This window comes from Chiloscyllium punctatum, chromosome 32, assembly GCF_047496795.1.
Source record: "Chiloscyllium punctatum isolate Juve2018m chromosome 32, sChiPun1.3, whole genome shotgun sequence".
Lineage (NCBI taxonomy): Eukaryota > Metazoa > Chordata > Chondrichthyes > Orectolobiformes > Hemiscylliidae > Chiloscyllium > Chiloscyllium punctatum.
This window is the reverse complement of record NC_092770.1, coordinates 9208362-9226418: the sequence shown is the minus strand read 5'-3', so window position 1 is coordinate 9226418 and position 18057 is coordinate 9208362. Positions and strand designations below refer to the sequence as shown.

The following is an 18057-nucleotide window of genomic DNA, read 5'->3' as shown; positions in this document are numbered from 1 at the left end:
CAGCTTTTCAGCAAATGACTACCTAAATAAAATTATAAAAAATTTAATCTATTATGGTTTCTTTCTGGGACCTGACTGGTTCAGTCAGATGAGCAGCTATGACCATAACACATTTTTATTCAAACTGAAATAACAAGAAGTGCTTCTTACCCGTATGATATATGTATTTCCACCTTTCAACCCTTCTATGACAGAAGTCAGTGACTGGTTGCTTTTGACAATTTTCAGATTGTTTATACGGCGTTTAAAAGCCTCTCCTTCTTTATAAATAATTGCTTGGTATTTCTGGACAATACCATTTGGAAGAGATGGTGGCAAGAAAGATACATGAACCATTGTCACTTCATCGGGTATCTTCTGAAGGCTAAAATTCTGTGGTGCATCTTGAGGCACTGGAAGTAAATAACATAATGGTGACTTATTTGAAGTATAGGGATGCAGAGTGTATGACTTCACAACTATTGACTTAAATAGATGTGAGTCATCACCCAATTAGTTATGTGCTTGTAGTGAGCAGGGTTCCTTGCTGGGAGCATTATGTCAGATAATATCCTTTATGGTAGGTTGATTAATGCTGCAATACCAATTAGAATCTGCATTGTGAATTACCAGATGGTTACAACACACTTGCATTCATCTTCTAGCCCAAGTGTAACCTTATGGAACAAAAACAGAATTTGCTGGAAAAGCTTAACAGGTCCAGTAACTTGATGAAGGAGTTATGCCCAAAACATCGATTTTCCTGCTCCTCAGATGCTGCCTGACCTGTTGTGCTTTTCTAGCACCACACTCTCAGTTAAGGTCCTTAACTAGTTAATTAATGTGCTACTACTTTGCCCTGGAGGAAAATCACCAGCTTGCTTTTTCACTAACTGAAGTGAAAAGGTGGGAAGGGAGGGAGGGAGGATACCGGTTTTGGAGTGTGCTCTGTTTGTATTGGAGGGGGGGGGGCACCACCCACCGTCAAAACGTGACTCACTCATCCCTTGGGTCCATGATCCCATTATTTGATTAATATGATCCTCTTGTTGGGATTCACTTAGCTGCCAGCCAATCTGTTTGGCTAACAGCTCTTGAAAGTAGGAATTCTTTATCCTGAGGAACTGATGTTCCATTCTCATTTCTTTAAGGCTGACCCCAGTGTATTATTGCTACAGGGAAGGCCTTTTTAAAATTCAATTGACAAAGAAAGACAAAAAAGGAAAATTAGTAGATGAGTTGATGATAAAAAATGAAATATGCATGACTGAAAGAAGCATAATCATAAAAAATTGAGAAACCTTTTATTTTGTTTATCAACTAAATTTCATTCTCATCAGAATTATTCCATATTTTAACTCAGTCATGTCCATCTATAGTCTGATGATTATAGCCACATAAAAATATAATTAAATGCCCTCATCCATCTAGATCCTGAAAACAGTTTGATGCAAAGCTTATAATGTAGATCAAGGAGACTCACAAGCTTCAAGTGTCCTAACAATGATTGGCTCACTGGCTTTGCCATGTATTCGGGCATCTTCTTCTCTGCCAGTAAATGCTACAATGATGATAGAATATCTCGTGAATGGCATCAAATCAGATATCTCACAGGTTGTATTCTGTTTCTCTGACCTAAGAATGGTCATATTGAAATCCCCATTATCTACCTGTAAGAAATTGAAAAATAAATTGTTTATGCAATACATTAATTTCAGACATTCTATAAATTTCCCAGACTAACATGCTTCTAAGATTAAATTAAACAATAATTGTATTTTCTTTCTGTATCTTTGCTTTCAATAAATTGACTTATGAAAATGGTAGAATGTTTTCAGACCTTGAACAGGAAAGATAATGGTGAAAAATTTGAGAGGTACAATGAAAATAAAAAATAATCATATTTTTTATGTCAAGAAAGGAAATTCCACAAGATTTCATGGATAATTGAGGATCTCACTAGTAAGCTGTGAGGTCCTGATTTCCATGGATTTGCTTCTCATTATTAGCTAGCATTGACTCATTTATATGTCAGTCAGGATTCTTCAGATACTGGTGCGGAATGAACCACTGCCCCAGAGAAGTGGGTACTCTTAATTGATCACATAGTCACTTGCACAAAGTGGTCACGAGTGGAGGTAAGGACCTATTACAAGGTGGTTATTACCCTTATACTCAGTGTTCCCCTCAGTACAGTGCTAACTCTTGGTCGCAATCATGAATGTAAGGGTTGAAGGACTTTTAGAAATGTATTGCTATGCAAATGCTTTTCAGAATTGAGCTTTGCTTTAACAATATAACCTGTATCTTCCTTAGTGTATATGAAGAGGCTGCTTAACTCTGACATGATATCTACTTAACCTGGTCCTACAGTTAAAGTGATCATCGATCAGATGTGTGATTATTCAAAGTACATTTATATTTACAGATATGAGAAAGTATGTAGAATGAAGGGACACCAGGGCCATTTAAGTGAATACTTTGTTTTGTTTCTAAACTCTGTCATTAGGTTGAGGTGCAGCCTGGGTCTGCAGCTGGGGGCAGGGAAGCTGCCTGTTGTCCTGGACATTCTGGGCTAGTTGTGGTGCTAGGAGATGTCCTGTTCTAATACACACTCATCCGCCTCCACTGTAACTTCCACAGGGTTGGGTATTGCAGGCAGTATGGAAGTGGAGGGTCCTTGCACCTGAGAGTGGGTTCTGTGTATGGTTGCTTCTCTGTCTGGGTGTCTACTGTCACCACGCAGTCTCTTTCAGAGGAAGGAGTTCCTGGAGTGAAGTTAAGGTCCCTTGCCCCTCTGTTCTTTGCCATTAATGCTGAGCATTACTATTTAAAGTGATGAAGTTTGAGTTTACAAGAATTTCCAGCAGCTACTGAGCATTTCATTGGACCTGAATCATCACAGGGGCTAGAAACCTGTCCATGGAAACAGCCAGATGCACAGATGCCAAAGCCAACACAGTACTGATAATGTCAATGAACTCCTACAACCTTCAATTGCTGAGTATCCCATATAAACCTACCTATTTTTCATGTTCCTGCCATGTATTTGCATGAAGTTTCTTTCTCAACCAACTTTGATTTTGATTTTCTGATTTTATTGTCACGTGTATTTTACAGTTCAGGTTGTTCTGTTAAAACAGGTGTGTCATCAACATTAATTCGCTGTAAGACAATTGATAAGTTGGGGACGCATTTCTACAACACCAACTTTTACAACATGTGTTGGCTGTAACACGATTACAGCACCAACACTTTAAGCGCTGTTTCTAATGGATGACTTTTCTGTAACACAGGGTTGTACAAGAACAGAACCATTGCATTAATAGAAGAACTGACTGGAGAATGAAAAGCTTTCATTGGTTGCCATGGTATGGCAACATTTTAAGTAGTTTAAGAATAAGGAATAAAAAGAAAGATATAGTTTGAAGAGAATCCATCAGTCCTGAGCCAGCTCACCACCATCAGTGATTCCTGCACCTCCCTGCTGTCTACACCAGACCCAACCAACATCAAAGTTGCCGATTCTCAGGCACCATATTTGCCACTGGACTGATACTCCCTCACTGCCACCTGGACCAACCAGTGTTAGAGTTGCGTCTCTCGCCACTGGGCCCACCTCAATGTTGACATGGTGCCTTTCCACCACCACTTTGCCGTTGCCAGTTCCCGACTCAAACGAAGGCGCCAATCCTCAGGTGCCATCTTTTGCCACTGGCCCTATCTTGCCGACATTGCCTCTGCTGATGTAGCAGCCATGATTCCAGATCCTGTGCTTGCTCCGGAAAAGTAAATGGAGGCTTGCACGAGGTCCACACAGGGCCCACTCTCCTCTGCTCTGGGCCTAACCTTGTGATTACCAGATTATGCTCTTGAGTCTAATCGAGAAAGCGAATGCAACAGGGTGAAAATCTCTCAGCTAGTGGAGGGGGCAGGAAGAAGTCTGAATATCCACTGAAGTCTCTTCTTCAGAAGGGGAAGGGGAGCTGATGAACTAAGGGACTGCTCCCCTTGGTGTGGGGGCTATGTCAGTGACACTGATGCTTGATTAAAAGAGCAGCGGGAAGTAGTTGCACAATAAGAGTGGAAGTTTGAGCATATAAAGAATATTTCCTTAACAGTAATAATGAGAGAGCAACAGAAAACAGTGAAGCTTTCTTGGTTGTTTCAACATGGAAGTCTCAGTCTTCTCCAGAAATTCAAGGATCTTCTGTTTGTACAGATGTGGGCATGGCTGTGGCCATCCTGCCTCCTGTCTTTGTCCTTCTCTGCTCTTGAGTGACATTTTCTTCTGCAATGAGTCAAAAGGCAGGCTTGAGTGAGATGAAAGCAGCTGGAAGAGATGTTAGTGGTGGTGCCTGAGCAGCAAGGTAATGAGGTATCCAAAATAAATGAGGAGAAAATGCTGAGAGCAAGGAGGGTACCTAGTTTGGGGAGGTGAAGTGAATGAGAGATACTGAGAGCTGAGAACGGGTAGACCAACACCCTTGATGGAAGGTATGTGTAATGGTAGATTTCTGATAATAGACAGACCATAGCGGCACTTATCCTGTGGAGCTCAGAAGGCACCACACTGACTTGGGTTGGTTTCTTTTACCAAACTGGCATTGTTTGGTGTGCATGATTATGTAGGAGGACAACCTTCCTCTTCCCTACCCATCCACTGAGACCTTCAGGTCTCTGTCCCCAAAAGGGAGTGCTGTCTCCTGGAGAATAGCAGTTGAGCAGCAGACTTCAAATGGCAGTTTGTGGCTCGCAGAGTTTGAAGTGGTGCAAATGGGATTTAAATATGACACTCATGGTGTGAATGTGGGAGGTCCCAGCAGCGGTGAGCACTACCATCTCTGTGACCACATGATTCAGTGAGAAGGGTGTATCAAGTTCTGATGTACACTTAATGAGGCAAGCAGTGGAAAACTGTCATGACCCATGGAAGTAAACTCTCAATGATGCTCATGAAAATTGCATTTAGCCAGAATATGGGAAAATTCAGCCCATTATTTCCAACCTTTTATGAAATTGAATGAAAGTTATGCTTTTAAAATCAATAATCTTGCTGAATTCAATTTTCTGACTTCATTAAAACTTACCTTGCTACAAAGTGTTAATAAAACTGTGCCAAGAAACACTTTGAATTGCAATTTATATCACAATCACTACAGTTTGTATAACAATTATTTTATCAATATCAACGTCTGAATAGTTCAGTTTTAGTCTATTTATTTGGCATTATTTGTGCTCAAGTACAGCTGCTGAAGTAATTGGTCAGCTAAAGCTGTGCAATGGTGTTACATTGTACTGTTTGGCAGCCCATCCTCTAACTCCACAGAGGCCTGACCATGACTGATGTTATTGATGCACTAACCAAGCTTCCATTTCCTATACTGACAATCAAACCACTTTCCCTTTAAGCTTAAAAGTAATTTGTTAGAACACTGTCATGACAGTTAAACAATAGTAGCATGAAGATAAAAAGATATTTATCTTTCACGAGTGTTTTAGCTAATGTGCACAATTCCAATTTTTATTCCAAAGGAATTTGATTTTAAAGTTTACATTTGGAAAATAACATTTTCAATGCATGCATTAGAGATGATCTTCCCAGTTTGTGCAGCTGGTGGGGAAGGCTTTTTGCCAGCAGTATAAACTCAGATACCTACGCTTTTAGTTCCTGCAAGTTAGCTGAAAACAGCTATATTTGTAAATTAACTATTTAATGGCTTGGTGGTCATTTGGTGGAATTGCAGTCATTGTAGTCATTGTTCAGGTTCAAACCAATGACTTGCTTTGGGATCCATATCCAAACTTTCTCTTCATGGAAGGGTGAGCCAAATTAGGTCCAGATTTTTGAGTTTATGGAAGAATAAAGAAGACTGGCACCTATCGTGCTTTTCAATATTGCCAATCACTTCACAGCCAATATAATAGCTTTGAAAGAGTAATGCAGGAAGGATAGCAGCCAATATGCACTCAATGAATTCCCACAAACAGCAACGTGTTCAAATAATCTTTTCGTTTTATTACACTGATAACTGTTGCCCTTTAAAGAAGTAGTGACCTGGAAACTTTTCCATCAACCCAACAGGCAATTGAAGCCTCAGCTTAACATCTCATTCAAAAGACTCCACTGCTACCAGTGCAGTTTCCCTGGAGTTTCAGCTTTGCTTTTTGTAACCAACTCCCAGAGTGGAACGTGGATGTGGAACCTTGTGATTCAGACACAAGAACGCTGCCAACTGAGCCATGGCTGTCACACAAACAAGATAGTAATGAGAGAGTTCTGGATCCCTAGGATAGGCACCTCGACAGCTGAGTCAAGACTCACTCACACAGGCAAATGTCACATCACAGGCAAATCAGCCAAAGTACTCAAGCGTGAGGGTGAAGAAATTAACAATAAATGAAACAAAGTGGTGGATTATTTAAACATTTAAAAATACAAAGTTTCATGAGGAACAAACAACTTAAACTTCTATTATCTACAAATTTACAATAACAAGATTTTCAATTCATCCAATCAGCACATTGAATTAAAAATGACTTTATTTTTGAAATTTCAAGGCAACTTTGTTGCAGCAGAGTTTTTTAAACAGTTATGGCACAAACATCAAATTTTTTTTTTGTTTTTGTGCTAGTCAAAGCAAAGCCCTTACCATTGATACATCGATTAGATAAGAGGTTGGACCTGTGAAAATCTCAGGCTCTTCCCAGGCAATCTCAATGGTGTCAGAGGATTTTACTGTAACAGTAATATTTTCAGGAGGACTGTCTGGATCTGTAAAATTAAAAATACTTCTCAAAGAATAATTTAAAATCAACAATGCCATGCAGCACAGTACTAACAACACATCTAAGAAGAAATTCAACAATACATTTTCACCATATTTTGCAATTATGATTTGATTTAAAATCACATATCGTTATTGTGGATTAGAAGATATATCAGGCATCTCTATAGTTGGGAACAAATCAAACCTATAAATACCATTTCAACCTTTCAGAAATAGTGTAAGAGCCAAAATACTCCAAGCTAATTTTGTTGGAATAAAGAGAACTTAAATCCAGTGGAATATTAATTTCAAACTTTTAAGAAATCATTAATTGCATATGCACTTTTCCAGCATGTTTATTATAAGTTTCAACAGAGTTGATAAAAAGCTGGACATTCTGTAAAGGATTCTGTAAATAAAGGAACCAAAGTCAGAAATGAGTGGACAGAACAGGGATTGAGCTATGTATGTGCCAAGCAGCAACAGGGGGAGTTGAAGGAACAAGTATACACGGAGAACATTAAGAGTGAAGACAGTGATGAACACTGGTAAGAATGGAATAAAATTCCAATTAACCCTTGAGAATGAAACATCAATGGTACAAAAACTGGTTAGACAGATTACCAACAATGTGTAAGTTTAAATAGTTTTTGCAACTCATTTAAATTCCACGTGTTACCAATTTTTACCTACATAAAGACAACAATGTGAGGAAATGATAAGGTTCTTTGGCTAAATGCAGTTCTAACTTCCTGTCTTGGATACAAAATTTCCTTAATGCATAAAAATCCATTCCTCTCTTTTGACATTCGCAAACACGACCAACTAGACTTCACCTGTTTGACACCATTGGCACAAATCCAGTCTTTCCTTCATTGCAGCACACTGGAGAGGTCTGCCCCCATCCTTAAACCTCTAACTCAGCTTTAATAATAAGGTCACACAAATTGTGGGAATTCATTCGACTACTGCTTAAAAGAAGATATGGTTAATGAGTCCTTTAAAGCCAATGTTAGTAACTGGGTGCATGCACCATCACCCTGACAACACAGCAACAAACAACCACCCTTTTCTCTTTTTATTTAATGTTGAGGGATATAATAGTCAACATTTTCAGCTTCTGCCATCTTTCCTTTCTGCGCAGCAAAAAGAGGATGATAATGATTTGAAAAATGTTGAGAAGAGCACACTACATTTGATGATGAGAGCCAGGGAGGGGATGAAGTCTAATCTGTCCATTAATTCTAGATGCTGTATCTTCCTTTGTACCAGTCCTTTCCAAGTTACTGCTTGTTTTCTCTCTCCCAGCAATCAGCTCATCTGAAGGAGTAGTAAGATCAAAGTATTGAGGAATTGGTAACTGGTGATTCACTGAGCAGGAATGGCAATGGAACATGATGTATCCCTGAGGCTGAGGAAACAGTTGCCTATAAGACCACAAATGGGATCCATAACCTATTGGTATTTGACTGAAGGAAGGCTGATTGAGAAATACCTTACACACAGGAGGAAATTTTTCCATTGGTTGTGGTCATACCTCACACAAAAGAAGCTGGTTATGGTTGTTGGAGATCAACTACCTCAGCCTGAGGTCATCACTGCAGGAGATCCCCAGAGCAGCATCCTAGACTCAACTACCTTCAGCTGCTTCAATGACCTTCCCCCGTTATATGTACAGAAATGGGCACATTCATGAATGGTTGCATGTTCAGCACTAGTCATGGATCCTGAGATGCTTAAGCAGTTCTTATCCGAGTACAGTAGGACCTAGACAACAGTCAAGCCTGGGCATATGCGTGAAAAGTAACAATCTTGCTGCACAAGTGCCAGGTAATGCTCAGCTCCAACAAGAATGAACACAATCATTGCCCCTGGACATTTAATGGTATTACCTCATCAGCAACATCCTGGGGGTTACCACTGATCAGAAAGTGAAGTGGACCAAATATCGAAAAATTGTGCTTACAAAAGCAGGTCAGAGGCTCAGAATTCTCTGGCAACTACTTCTCAAAGCCTGCCCAACATCAATTAAGACATGAGGAAGAAGTGCGACAGAATACACTCCACTTGCCTTGTAGCTTCAACCACACTCCAGAAGCTTGACACAATCCAGAACAAGGCAGCTGTTTCAGAGACACCCCATCAAATGTCTGCAACACTTACCTCCTCCAGCCTGATATGAAGTAACTGCAGCATGTATCATTTACAAGATACAAGGGAATAATTTACTAAGGCTCCTACAACAGCACGCTCCAAGTTTGAAATTTATACTACCTAGAAGTACAAAGGCAACAGATACATATAAACACCACTACTTGCAAGTTCCCCTTCAAGACACCTCACAGCTGACTTCGTACTTTATCAACAATCATTCACGGTCACTGGTTTAAAATGCTGAAACTCACTCCCGAACAGCACCTCTGGCCCAAAGACTGCAGCAGTTCAATAAGGTAGCTTATCACCACTGTCTCAAGATTAATTCGAGATGGGCAATAAATGCTAGTCTAGCTAGTGATGCCTACATCGTGAGAATGAATAAAAAAAATTAAAAAGTAAAGGTTCTGAGGACGATCATTAAGATATGCAAATGACTGCTACGTTTTGCCTGTTGAATAGGTAGATCACACCTGCTGTAGACTCATGAAAGTTGTCATCCTTGCAAGCACCAATTCAACAGGTTTTCAACTAAAAAGCAGTCAAGGACAAGTTGGTTTCTTGATGAAAGTGATTGATGGCAGAAAAAGTCTGCAGTTCGGGAAGAAATAGGGGTCGAGTAGAAACCATCATTAATCGTGGCTTCCTACCGCTATTATTTGACTGTATATTACACTGCTTCCTGGAGCCATAAATCCATGGCCAAGGAGAATGCAGCAACTGGAATGCATCTGCCTAGCATTTTTCTGGTGCTTCCCCTCTGTCCACTTTGAACATACAAGATAAGACCAGACTGCCTTACAGCAGCCTCTAGAATGCAGCGATCAGTGTATCCAAGCCAGAGGCTGATGCTATGAGATTAGGGCTGTTTCAGGAGGAATTTGTAGAACAGGAGGAATCAAACATCTCCTGAATTCCAAAGGCTCCGGTGGAACTTATAAACTAGGATACCACAACAAGTGATAAGAAGGTGCATGTAAGTTTCTGAAGGAAACATATTGTTACAAAAACAAATAGAATGAGAGTCTGAAAATATTGAATGTAAATAGACTTTCCACTTATTTATTACTCAATATTCATGGAGAATGCAGTTGTACTGAAATGGAAGCATTCATTTGGTGATGACAAATTATTTCAGATGATTTTTTTGGCAAAGTCACAGCAGGGTAAATAGGTACATGCTGTCATGTAGTTCTATTGAAGGATTTCCTTGTTAACTCTGTTTGGGAAAAGAAATTAATGTGTAGGGTCTAGGTAGTCTAAATCACAAATAAAATATTTTTGAGAGTATATCTCCTTTGCACCTGTTATTAGCTATTCCTCTGAGTGGATGTCATTCTGTTGTCCTAGTCTTCTTATAATGTTTAGATTTTTTAACCCAGTGCACAGTCTGCAGTGTGCATCCCTCCTTCAGCAGAATCGTACAACCCTGCAACCACTATCAGCTAGAAAACAAGGCAGCAGATACATAGGAACAGCACCATCTGCAGGGTTTCCTCCAAATCACATACTATCTTCATATTGGGAATATATTGTCACTCCTTCACAAGGTCAAGATCCTTGAGTTTCTTTCCTAATAGCACTGTGGGTGATTCCTGATGAAGGGCATTTGCTCGAAACGTCGATTCTCTTGCTCCTCAGATGCTGCCTGACCTGCTGTGCTTTTCCTGCACCACATTCTTAAGCACTATAGGTATCCCTACACCCCAAGGACTACAATAGTTCAAGAAGCCTTTCCTTCCAGAATAATTCGGGCTGGCCTAGTTAATGATACCCAGATCCCTAAAATCAATTTAAAAACTGAAAAAAGTTTGAAGGATGCTCCAGCAGCTTCTAATTTTGGAGACCCCACATGAAACATTCAAGCAGCAGAGGTTCATTTTCAGAACTCCAATGTTCCTTTATACATCAGCCTGGAAACTGTATGTGTGTCATTATAAAATTCCTCTGCTTCTATTCAGGATAGTCAGATTGAGTCATCAATGATAACATTAGAGGGCACAGTTTGATACCCAATTATCAGCTGTTGACAGAAAAACATAAATTGCTGATGAAACTCAGCAGTTCTGACAGCATTTGTGATGAAAGCAGAGTTCATGTTTCAAGTCTAGTAACTTTTCATCACAACTGTTAATCTATTAAGAAAATATTCTTAAGAAAACAGAGAAGAATGCCAAATGCCAAAGAAAAAATGTAAATGGCAACTTCTCATATATTGGATGCTAATGTGAATGATAGAATCCCTTCAGTAAGGAAAGAGGCTATTCAGCCCATCAAGTCTGCACCAGTTCTCTGAAGAGCATCCCACCTAACCCAACATCATACATTATTCTTGTATTTTACCACGGCTCAACCACCTAAATTGCATATCATTGAATTGTGGGAGGAAACAGGAGCACCCAGCAGAAATAGGAGAACATGCCCAAGTCTGGAACCAAACGTTGGTCAAATGAGTACCCGGTGCTGTGAGGCAGCAGTGCCAACTACTGAGCCAACATGCCACCCAAAGTGATCATCTTCACAAAGCTAAATTGGACAGCTCTTCTTTTGTGGCCTGGCATATCCTGTTTCATGAATTATGTTGTACAGATCCTGGGGCATCTTCAAATGAGTATAAATTTTCAAGTAATGGAGGCAAAGCAGAAGTTTATATCGGAGTTTCCAAGAATCAATGAAAGAAATCAAGGAAATTTGAGTACAATACAAATTTCTTTGACTTTTGGCAATGAGAAGTTTGCATTTCAATTAATTAATAAAATGCATGCAAGACAAACATTTTATATTAAAAATATGCTTTTCATTTTACTGAACGTATAGTCTTACTAGACCATACGGCCGCTTTCTCATTAGACAGAGACAATTGGTAGTGGCTTAGCCTGAGGGTCGCCACCCCTCAGGTAAGGGGAAAGGATGAGAAGGAACATCTTCATTGTCACCTCAGCTGATGTGGAAATAAACCCACTCTGTTGACGTTACTCTGCATTGCAAACCAGCCATCCAGCCAACTGAGCTAAATAACTCCCATTATTTACTAGATAATATGAAAATATGCCTAGTATGACTTATTTTGTAAGAATTTCAATGAACTTCGATTGGCATATCAGGAACTGCCACAGTATGATAAAGGTGGTTTTAAATCAAGTTCAGTAACTACTGGTGAAGGATATTGCTATATCTTCTTGTAATAAATCATATTAATTTGCCCAGTAAGAACTCTCTGTCTTCATTTTCCCATTCCTAGAGAAGCTGTTCATTTCCTGTTCTGAACACTGTTCTCGGCTTTCCACAATAATGCATTTTCTGTAACTAATAACCATCATTTCCTGATTATCATGCCTCTATTGCTGCATTGGAATTTGGGTTTAACAAAGGTCAAGGCTGTCTTTACTGCTTTCTCTCCATAAGGCTGCAGAAGCTGTAGCGAGTACAGGTTTAAGGTAAATCTGGATACCATATCATTTTGCGGCTCATCCTCACAACATGTAGTTTAAAGAAATCCATTAATAGAAAAGTCATGCCTGTCATTTAGGTTAACAACCATTTTATAGAAATATTTCATAGAAATCTTTTCAGGAATATATGCATACCATTTCCAGAGTTATATCCATTTCATAAATGTACTGTCAATGTTAAAAATAAATTCATTTCTTCTATATTTTCAAACACAGGGGAGTGGCTTACCACATAGAAATGCAGTATGTAAACATAAAAAACAGACAACAAAGAGCCATTTTACAAATGCTTCACTTTGGCATAGCTCTTGCTCTAAGATAATGTTTTGCACATTGATTTTTTTTACAAAATTATCAAAAATTTATCAAATAATAAGCTGAAAATCCAAAAGTTTAACTAAACATAATTTTGTCATTGATGACTAAATCATATGAAGATGACATTATTTATTTTGATGTGGTGTGTGATATTAAAATTTAATATAAATGAACTTTTAGCAAAATAAACATTACTGTTATAATTTGAGAATTATTCAACCTATACTTACAGCCAACAGCTGTCTTTGTAGCAATCCAAGTTGAATAGTTGCCAAATCCAGCATTAGTACTAGCAGCAACCCTAAATCTGTACCATCGGAATTTCTTTAATCCGTGTACAATTGCCTCCATGGTGTAATTATTATTATCGATGTTATGATCTTGAGTTTGCTCAGCTTCAATGCATCCTTGAGTATCCCAGTTCATGCACAACACAGAACGTAGTTGTATAATAATCCTGAAAAGCCTTAAATACCCAGGGATAATATCAGGGTGTGACCACCTCAAAATAACATAGGTTGATTGAACGCCAATTATCTCTAGATTCTTAGGAGCACTTGGAACTGAAAAATACAATCATATCAATCATTACTTCCTTTTTATTAACCAGCCTGAGACAAATCAATAGCATTCAATGTAAACAGCAAACATGCTAGATTGTCAGATCCTTCTTCGTGTGTCAACTTAGTTCAGTTGATAGTATTTACAAACTGAGTCAGAGCTGGGTTTAAACCATGTGAAATTAGGTTGGCACTACAGTGAAGAAATGTTGCATTACTGGAGCTGTCATCATGTTAAATGTGAAACTGAGGCTTGTTCTGTGATTCTATTGGTCATTAGAGATACCATGGTACTAAATGCAAACCAGAGAATTCTTCATGTATCTTTGTCAACAATCCTGGCTCAATCAACAGCATAAAAACAGATGAAGTGTCCATTAATCCAATTGCTTTATGAAAGTTATTTGTTGCTTTAAACGTCATTCCATTCAAAAGTAAAGCAATGTATATGAAGGACTTTATGAATGTTGAGGTGAATACATATTGTTGTATTCAAAGCAGGTATTATCGTATGAAAATCTGTTTTGATTTTAAAAAGAAACAGAAATGACAGATTGCTTGTTTTGTCCTAATATCAAGTTAAGGTAAAATGTAAAATAATGTATAAAAATGTTCAGAATCTCACATCATGGAGTTCCTCAGAGTAGTGTCCTGGGCCCAACCATCTTCAGCTGCTTCATCAATGACCTTCCCTGCATCATAAGGTCAGAAGTGGGGAGGTTTGCCAATGATTGCACATTCAGCACCATTCCCAATTCCTCAGACACTGGAGTAGTTCGTGTCCAAATGCAACAACATTTGGACAAATCCAGGCTTGGGCTGATAAGTGTCAAATAACATTTGTGCTACACAAATGCTAGGCTATGGCATCATCAACAAGAAACAATTTGACATTCAACAGTAGCACCATCACTGTATCCTCCATTATCAAAATCCTGGGTTACCGTGGATCAGAAACTCAGCTGGACTCACCACATAAATGCAGTGGCTACAAGTGTAGGTCATAGGCTAGAAATACTACAGTGACTACAAGGGATATGTCAGGAGTGTGATGGAATACTCCCCACTTGCCTGGATGAGAGCAGCCCCAACTACACAAGAAGCTTGACACCATCCAGGGCAAAGCAACCCACTTGATTGGCACCACATCCACAAGCATCCACTCCCTCCACCACCGATGTTCAGTAGCAGTAGTGTGTATTATTTACACAGCACCTTCAAAACCCAAAACCACTTCCAATTAGAAGGACAAGGGAAGCAGATATACGGGAACACCATCACCTTCAACTTCCCCTCCTAGCCACTCACCATCGTGACTTGGAAAAATATCATCGTTCCTTCACTGTCGCTGGGTCAAAAGCCTGGAATTCCCTCCCTAATGGCACTGTAAGTCAACCCACAGCAGGTGGACTGCAGTGGTTCAAGAGGCAGCTCACCACCACCTTCTCAAGGGCAACTAGGGATGGGCAATAAATGTTGGCCAGCCAACGATACTCACATCCCAAAAAAATGAATAAATTTTTAAAATATCAGTAAGCTAACATATTGATTTGAAAATCTTGGTAGATTGTGGAAGTTAGCTTTTGTATTCAATTTTCAACTTCAAAGGTCTCAAGAGCATTATCTTACAAAATACATTTTACCATATAAGGTACAGTGTAGATATACACTGTACCTTATATGGACATGATAGTATGGAGTTCTGTAAACTACGCTCAATTCCCATTAAGCTACTAGGTTTCAATTATTAATGATTTTGAGTGAAACATCTGCTATAAATTGTAATTCACAAGTACTAAGTGACCCAAATGGTAATTCTTAAAGAGATTTCTCCAGGCTGCTCCTGGAAAAGGTAAATTTCACAATTTTTTTTTAATTTTGTGGGATCAGTAGGAGTATTTTCTTGTTCATCCACTCACATGACTGCTTCTCCCTGCTTTAATGTTGGATTCAGATTTATCTCCATTGGTTTGTTGCACCAGACTGAAAGAGTGAGGAATATGTTAATGCTGATTTAGCACCTGTAGCTTTTTGTCATTGTACAGGTAAGGCCTGGGCATTATTACAACCTGGGCTTCCTGCTAACATAAAGTTATAGAGTCATACTGTATGGAAACAGGCCCTTTAGCCTAACTCACCCATGCTGACCATGCTTCTGAAACATGATTGAAATGATCAGAGCACATACTCAACCATATGCCCAAGCTGCCTTCTATGTGAAAATTAACTATTTTGGGATTAGCAGTAAAAATGCAGCACACATAGCTAATGTACACACCATTGTTTAAATACTGTGATAGAGGGCGAAAATGAGGGTATTATCCTGCTCCTCGGATGCTGCCTGGCCTACTGTGATAAAGTTAACTTGGATAAATGAACACAACGTGTTAATCAGTAAGGTATTTGACAAGGTTCCCCATGGGAGGCTGGTTAGCAAGGTTAGATCTCATGGAATACAAGGAGAACGAGCCATTTACATGCAGAATTGGCTCAAAGGTTGAAGATAGAAGGTGGTGGTGGAGGGTTGTTTTTCAGACGGGAGGCCTGTGACCAGTGGAGTGTCACAAGGATCAGTGCTGGGTCCACTACTTTTCATCATTTATATACATGATTTAGATGTGAGCATAAGAGATATAGTTAGTAAGTTTGCAGATGACACCAAAATTGAAGGTGTAGTGGACAGCAAAGAAGGTTATCTCAGGTTACAATGGGATCTTGATCAGATAGGCCAATGGGCTGAGAAGTGGCAGATGGAGTTTAATTCAGATAAATGTGAGGTGCTGCATTTTGGGAAAGCAAACCTTAGCAGGACTTATTCACTTAATGGCAGGGTTCTCGGGAGTGTTGCTGAAAGAAGAGACCTTGGAATGCAGGTTCATAGCTCATTGAAAGTAGAGTCACAGGTAGATAGGATAGAAAAGGTGTTTGGTATGCTTTCCTTTATTGGTCAGAGTATTGAGTACAGGAGTAAGGGAGATCATGTTGTGGCTGTACAGGACATTGGTTAGGCCACTGTTGGAATTCTGGTCTCCTTCCTATTGGAAAGATGTTGTGAAACTTGAAAGGGTTCAGAAACGATTTTCAAGGATGCTGCCAGGGTTGAGCTATAGGGAGAGGTTGAATGGGCTAGGGCTGTTTTCCCTGGAGCATCGGAGGCTCAGAGGTGACCTTATAGAGGTTTACAAAATCATGAGGGGCATGGATAGGATAAATAGACAAAGTCCTTTCCCTGGGGTGGGGGAGTCCAGAACTAGAGGGAATAGGTTTGGGGTGAGAGGGGAAAGATATCAAAGAGACCTAAGGGGCAACTTTTTCACACAGAGGGTGGTACGTGTATGGAATGAGCTGCCAGAAGTAGTGGTGGAAGCTCTGACTCTAATTATAAAAACATATTTGGATTCTTTAAATCGAATCATATAAACTATCATCATTTATTTATCATGTGGCCCTTCCTAGCACTACAATAATGTCACTGAAGTAATTGCAATATAAATAAATACCAGAGGGATTACAACTGTTTTCTATGCCATCTTGTTTGAGGAATCAAAAACATCAATATAACAGCTGAAGTTCTACCTAGCGAAGGCATTAAAAGAAAATGAAGCCTTTATCTAGATATTCTCACATAAGACATTCTTCAAGTCAGTCAAATAATCAGGAGTCAGATACTGCATATCTGAGAAAGTGAGACGAGGAGTCACTGAAAATATATTTTGCTTATGAAGATATAGTTTTGTGATGACAAATGGGATGATGTTAATGACCATCAGCCCTTTAGTCACCTGCTGCTACCTTCAGAAAAAGCTCACACACCTACTTTTACCTGGGAACAACAATAAGGAATGCCTAACCATTGCTAACTATATTCACAGTCAGAACATATTCTTATACATTAGCATCACCCCAATAATACAAAAATAAATTATTTCTTTACATTCTACAATTTCACAAGTTTACTAATGAATTGCAATCGTACTCTGCAAAGTTCAACCATTTGAATTATTTTCCTTAAATCATTCTATTTCCTACAAAATAAAATTATAATAAAGCATATCTTGCTGCAAACTAAATATCTATCAATTACAATATTCTGGACATTTTCATGGTAGACCAAATATGCTGAAATAAATACCTGCTTCTGATAATGTAGTGACAGTACAGTTTTTGCTTTCTCCTTGGCCCACTGAGTTAACAGCCATTACACTGAACTGATAGGAAGTATTTGATTGCAGCTCACTAAAAGTATGTACACGATCTTTGTCAGCGATGTTTTGAACATCATTTTCAAATATAAGTGCATAATAAGTGATCATTGTATCCGATTTTAATGGAGGATCCCACTTAACAATGACCGAATGCCAACTTGATGCATTGCATTGAAGATTTTGGATAGTATCTGGAACTATACAGCAGAGTAAACATTATTGAACATAACGAGACAGCAATGTATTAAGAAACTAAACAGAAGCAACTATTTTTCCATTTCTAAAACTTTATTTCTATATCTTGTCTATTTTCAAGAAACATATTGTTAGAATTCTAACTGCAGTAAATGTGAGAGAGCAGCCTTTCCTTTTCTCTGAGCATTGAGATTGAAACTCTCTGCCTGTCATAGACTTATGAAGTACCAGCCAAACAGATATAACAAGGATATATTGGCTCAATTTTGAATAAAGACAGAAAGTGCTGGAGAAAAGCAACAGCTCTGGCAGCATCTGTGCAGAGAGGACCAGAGTTCAACGTTTCTTCTTTTGGAACGGAATTGGGTTGAAAAATATTTTCTTTTATGCTGTTGTCAAAGGAAGAAAAAATACAAGTGGAGCA

General features: G+C 38.9%; 1 protein-coding gene across 1 annotated transcript in view; it reads right to left on the bottom strand.

Moving 5' to 3' along the window:
- Positions 1-18057, bottom strand: part of ptprq (protein tyrosine phosphatase receptor type Q) — a 180569-nt gene that overhangs the window by 64747 nt on the left and 97765 nt on the right. The window contains exons 32-36 of the mRNA XM_072551604.1: positions 17366-17635; positions 12904-13236; positions 6633-6754; positions 1463-1649; positions 151-392 (exon numbers count right to left, since the gene is read on the bottom strand). Of these exons, the coding sequence (XP_072407705.1) occupies positions 151-392; positions 1463-1649; positions 6633-6754; positions 12904-13236; positions 17366-17635 (1154 nt within the window). The remainder of the gene's footprint in view (positions 1-150; positions 393-1462; positions 1650-6632; positions 6755-12903; positions 13237-17365; positions 17636-18057) is intronic.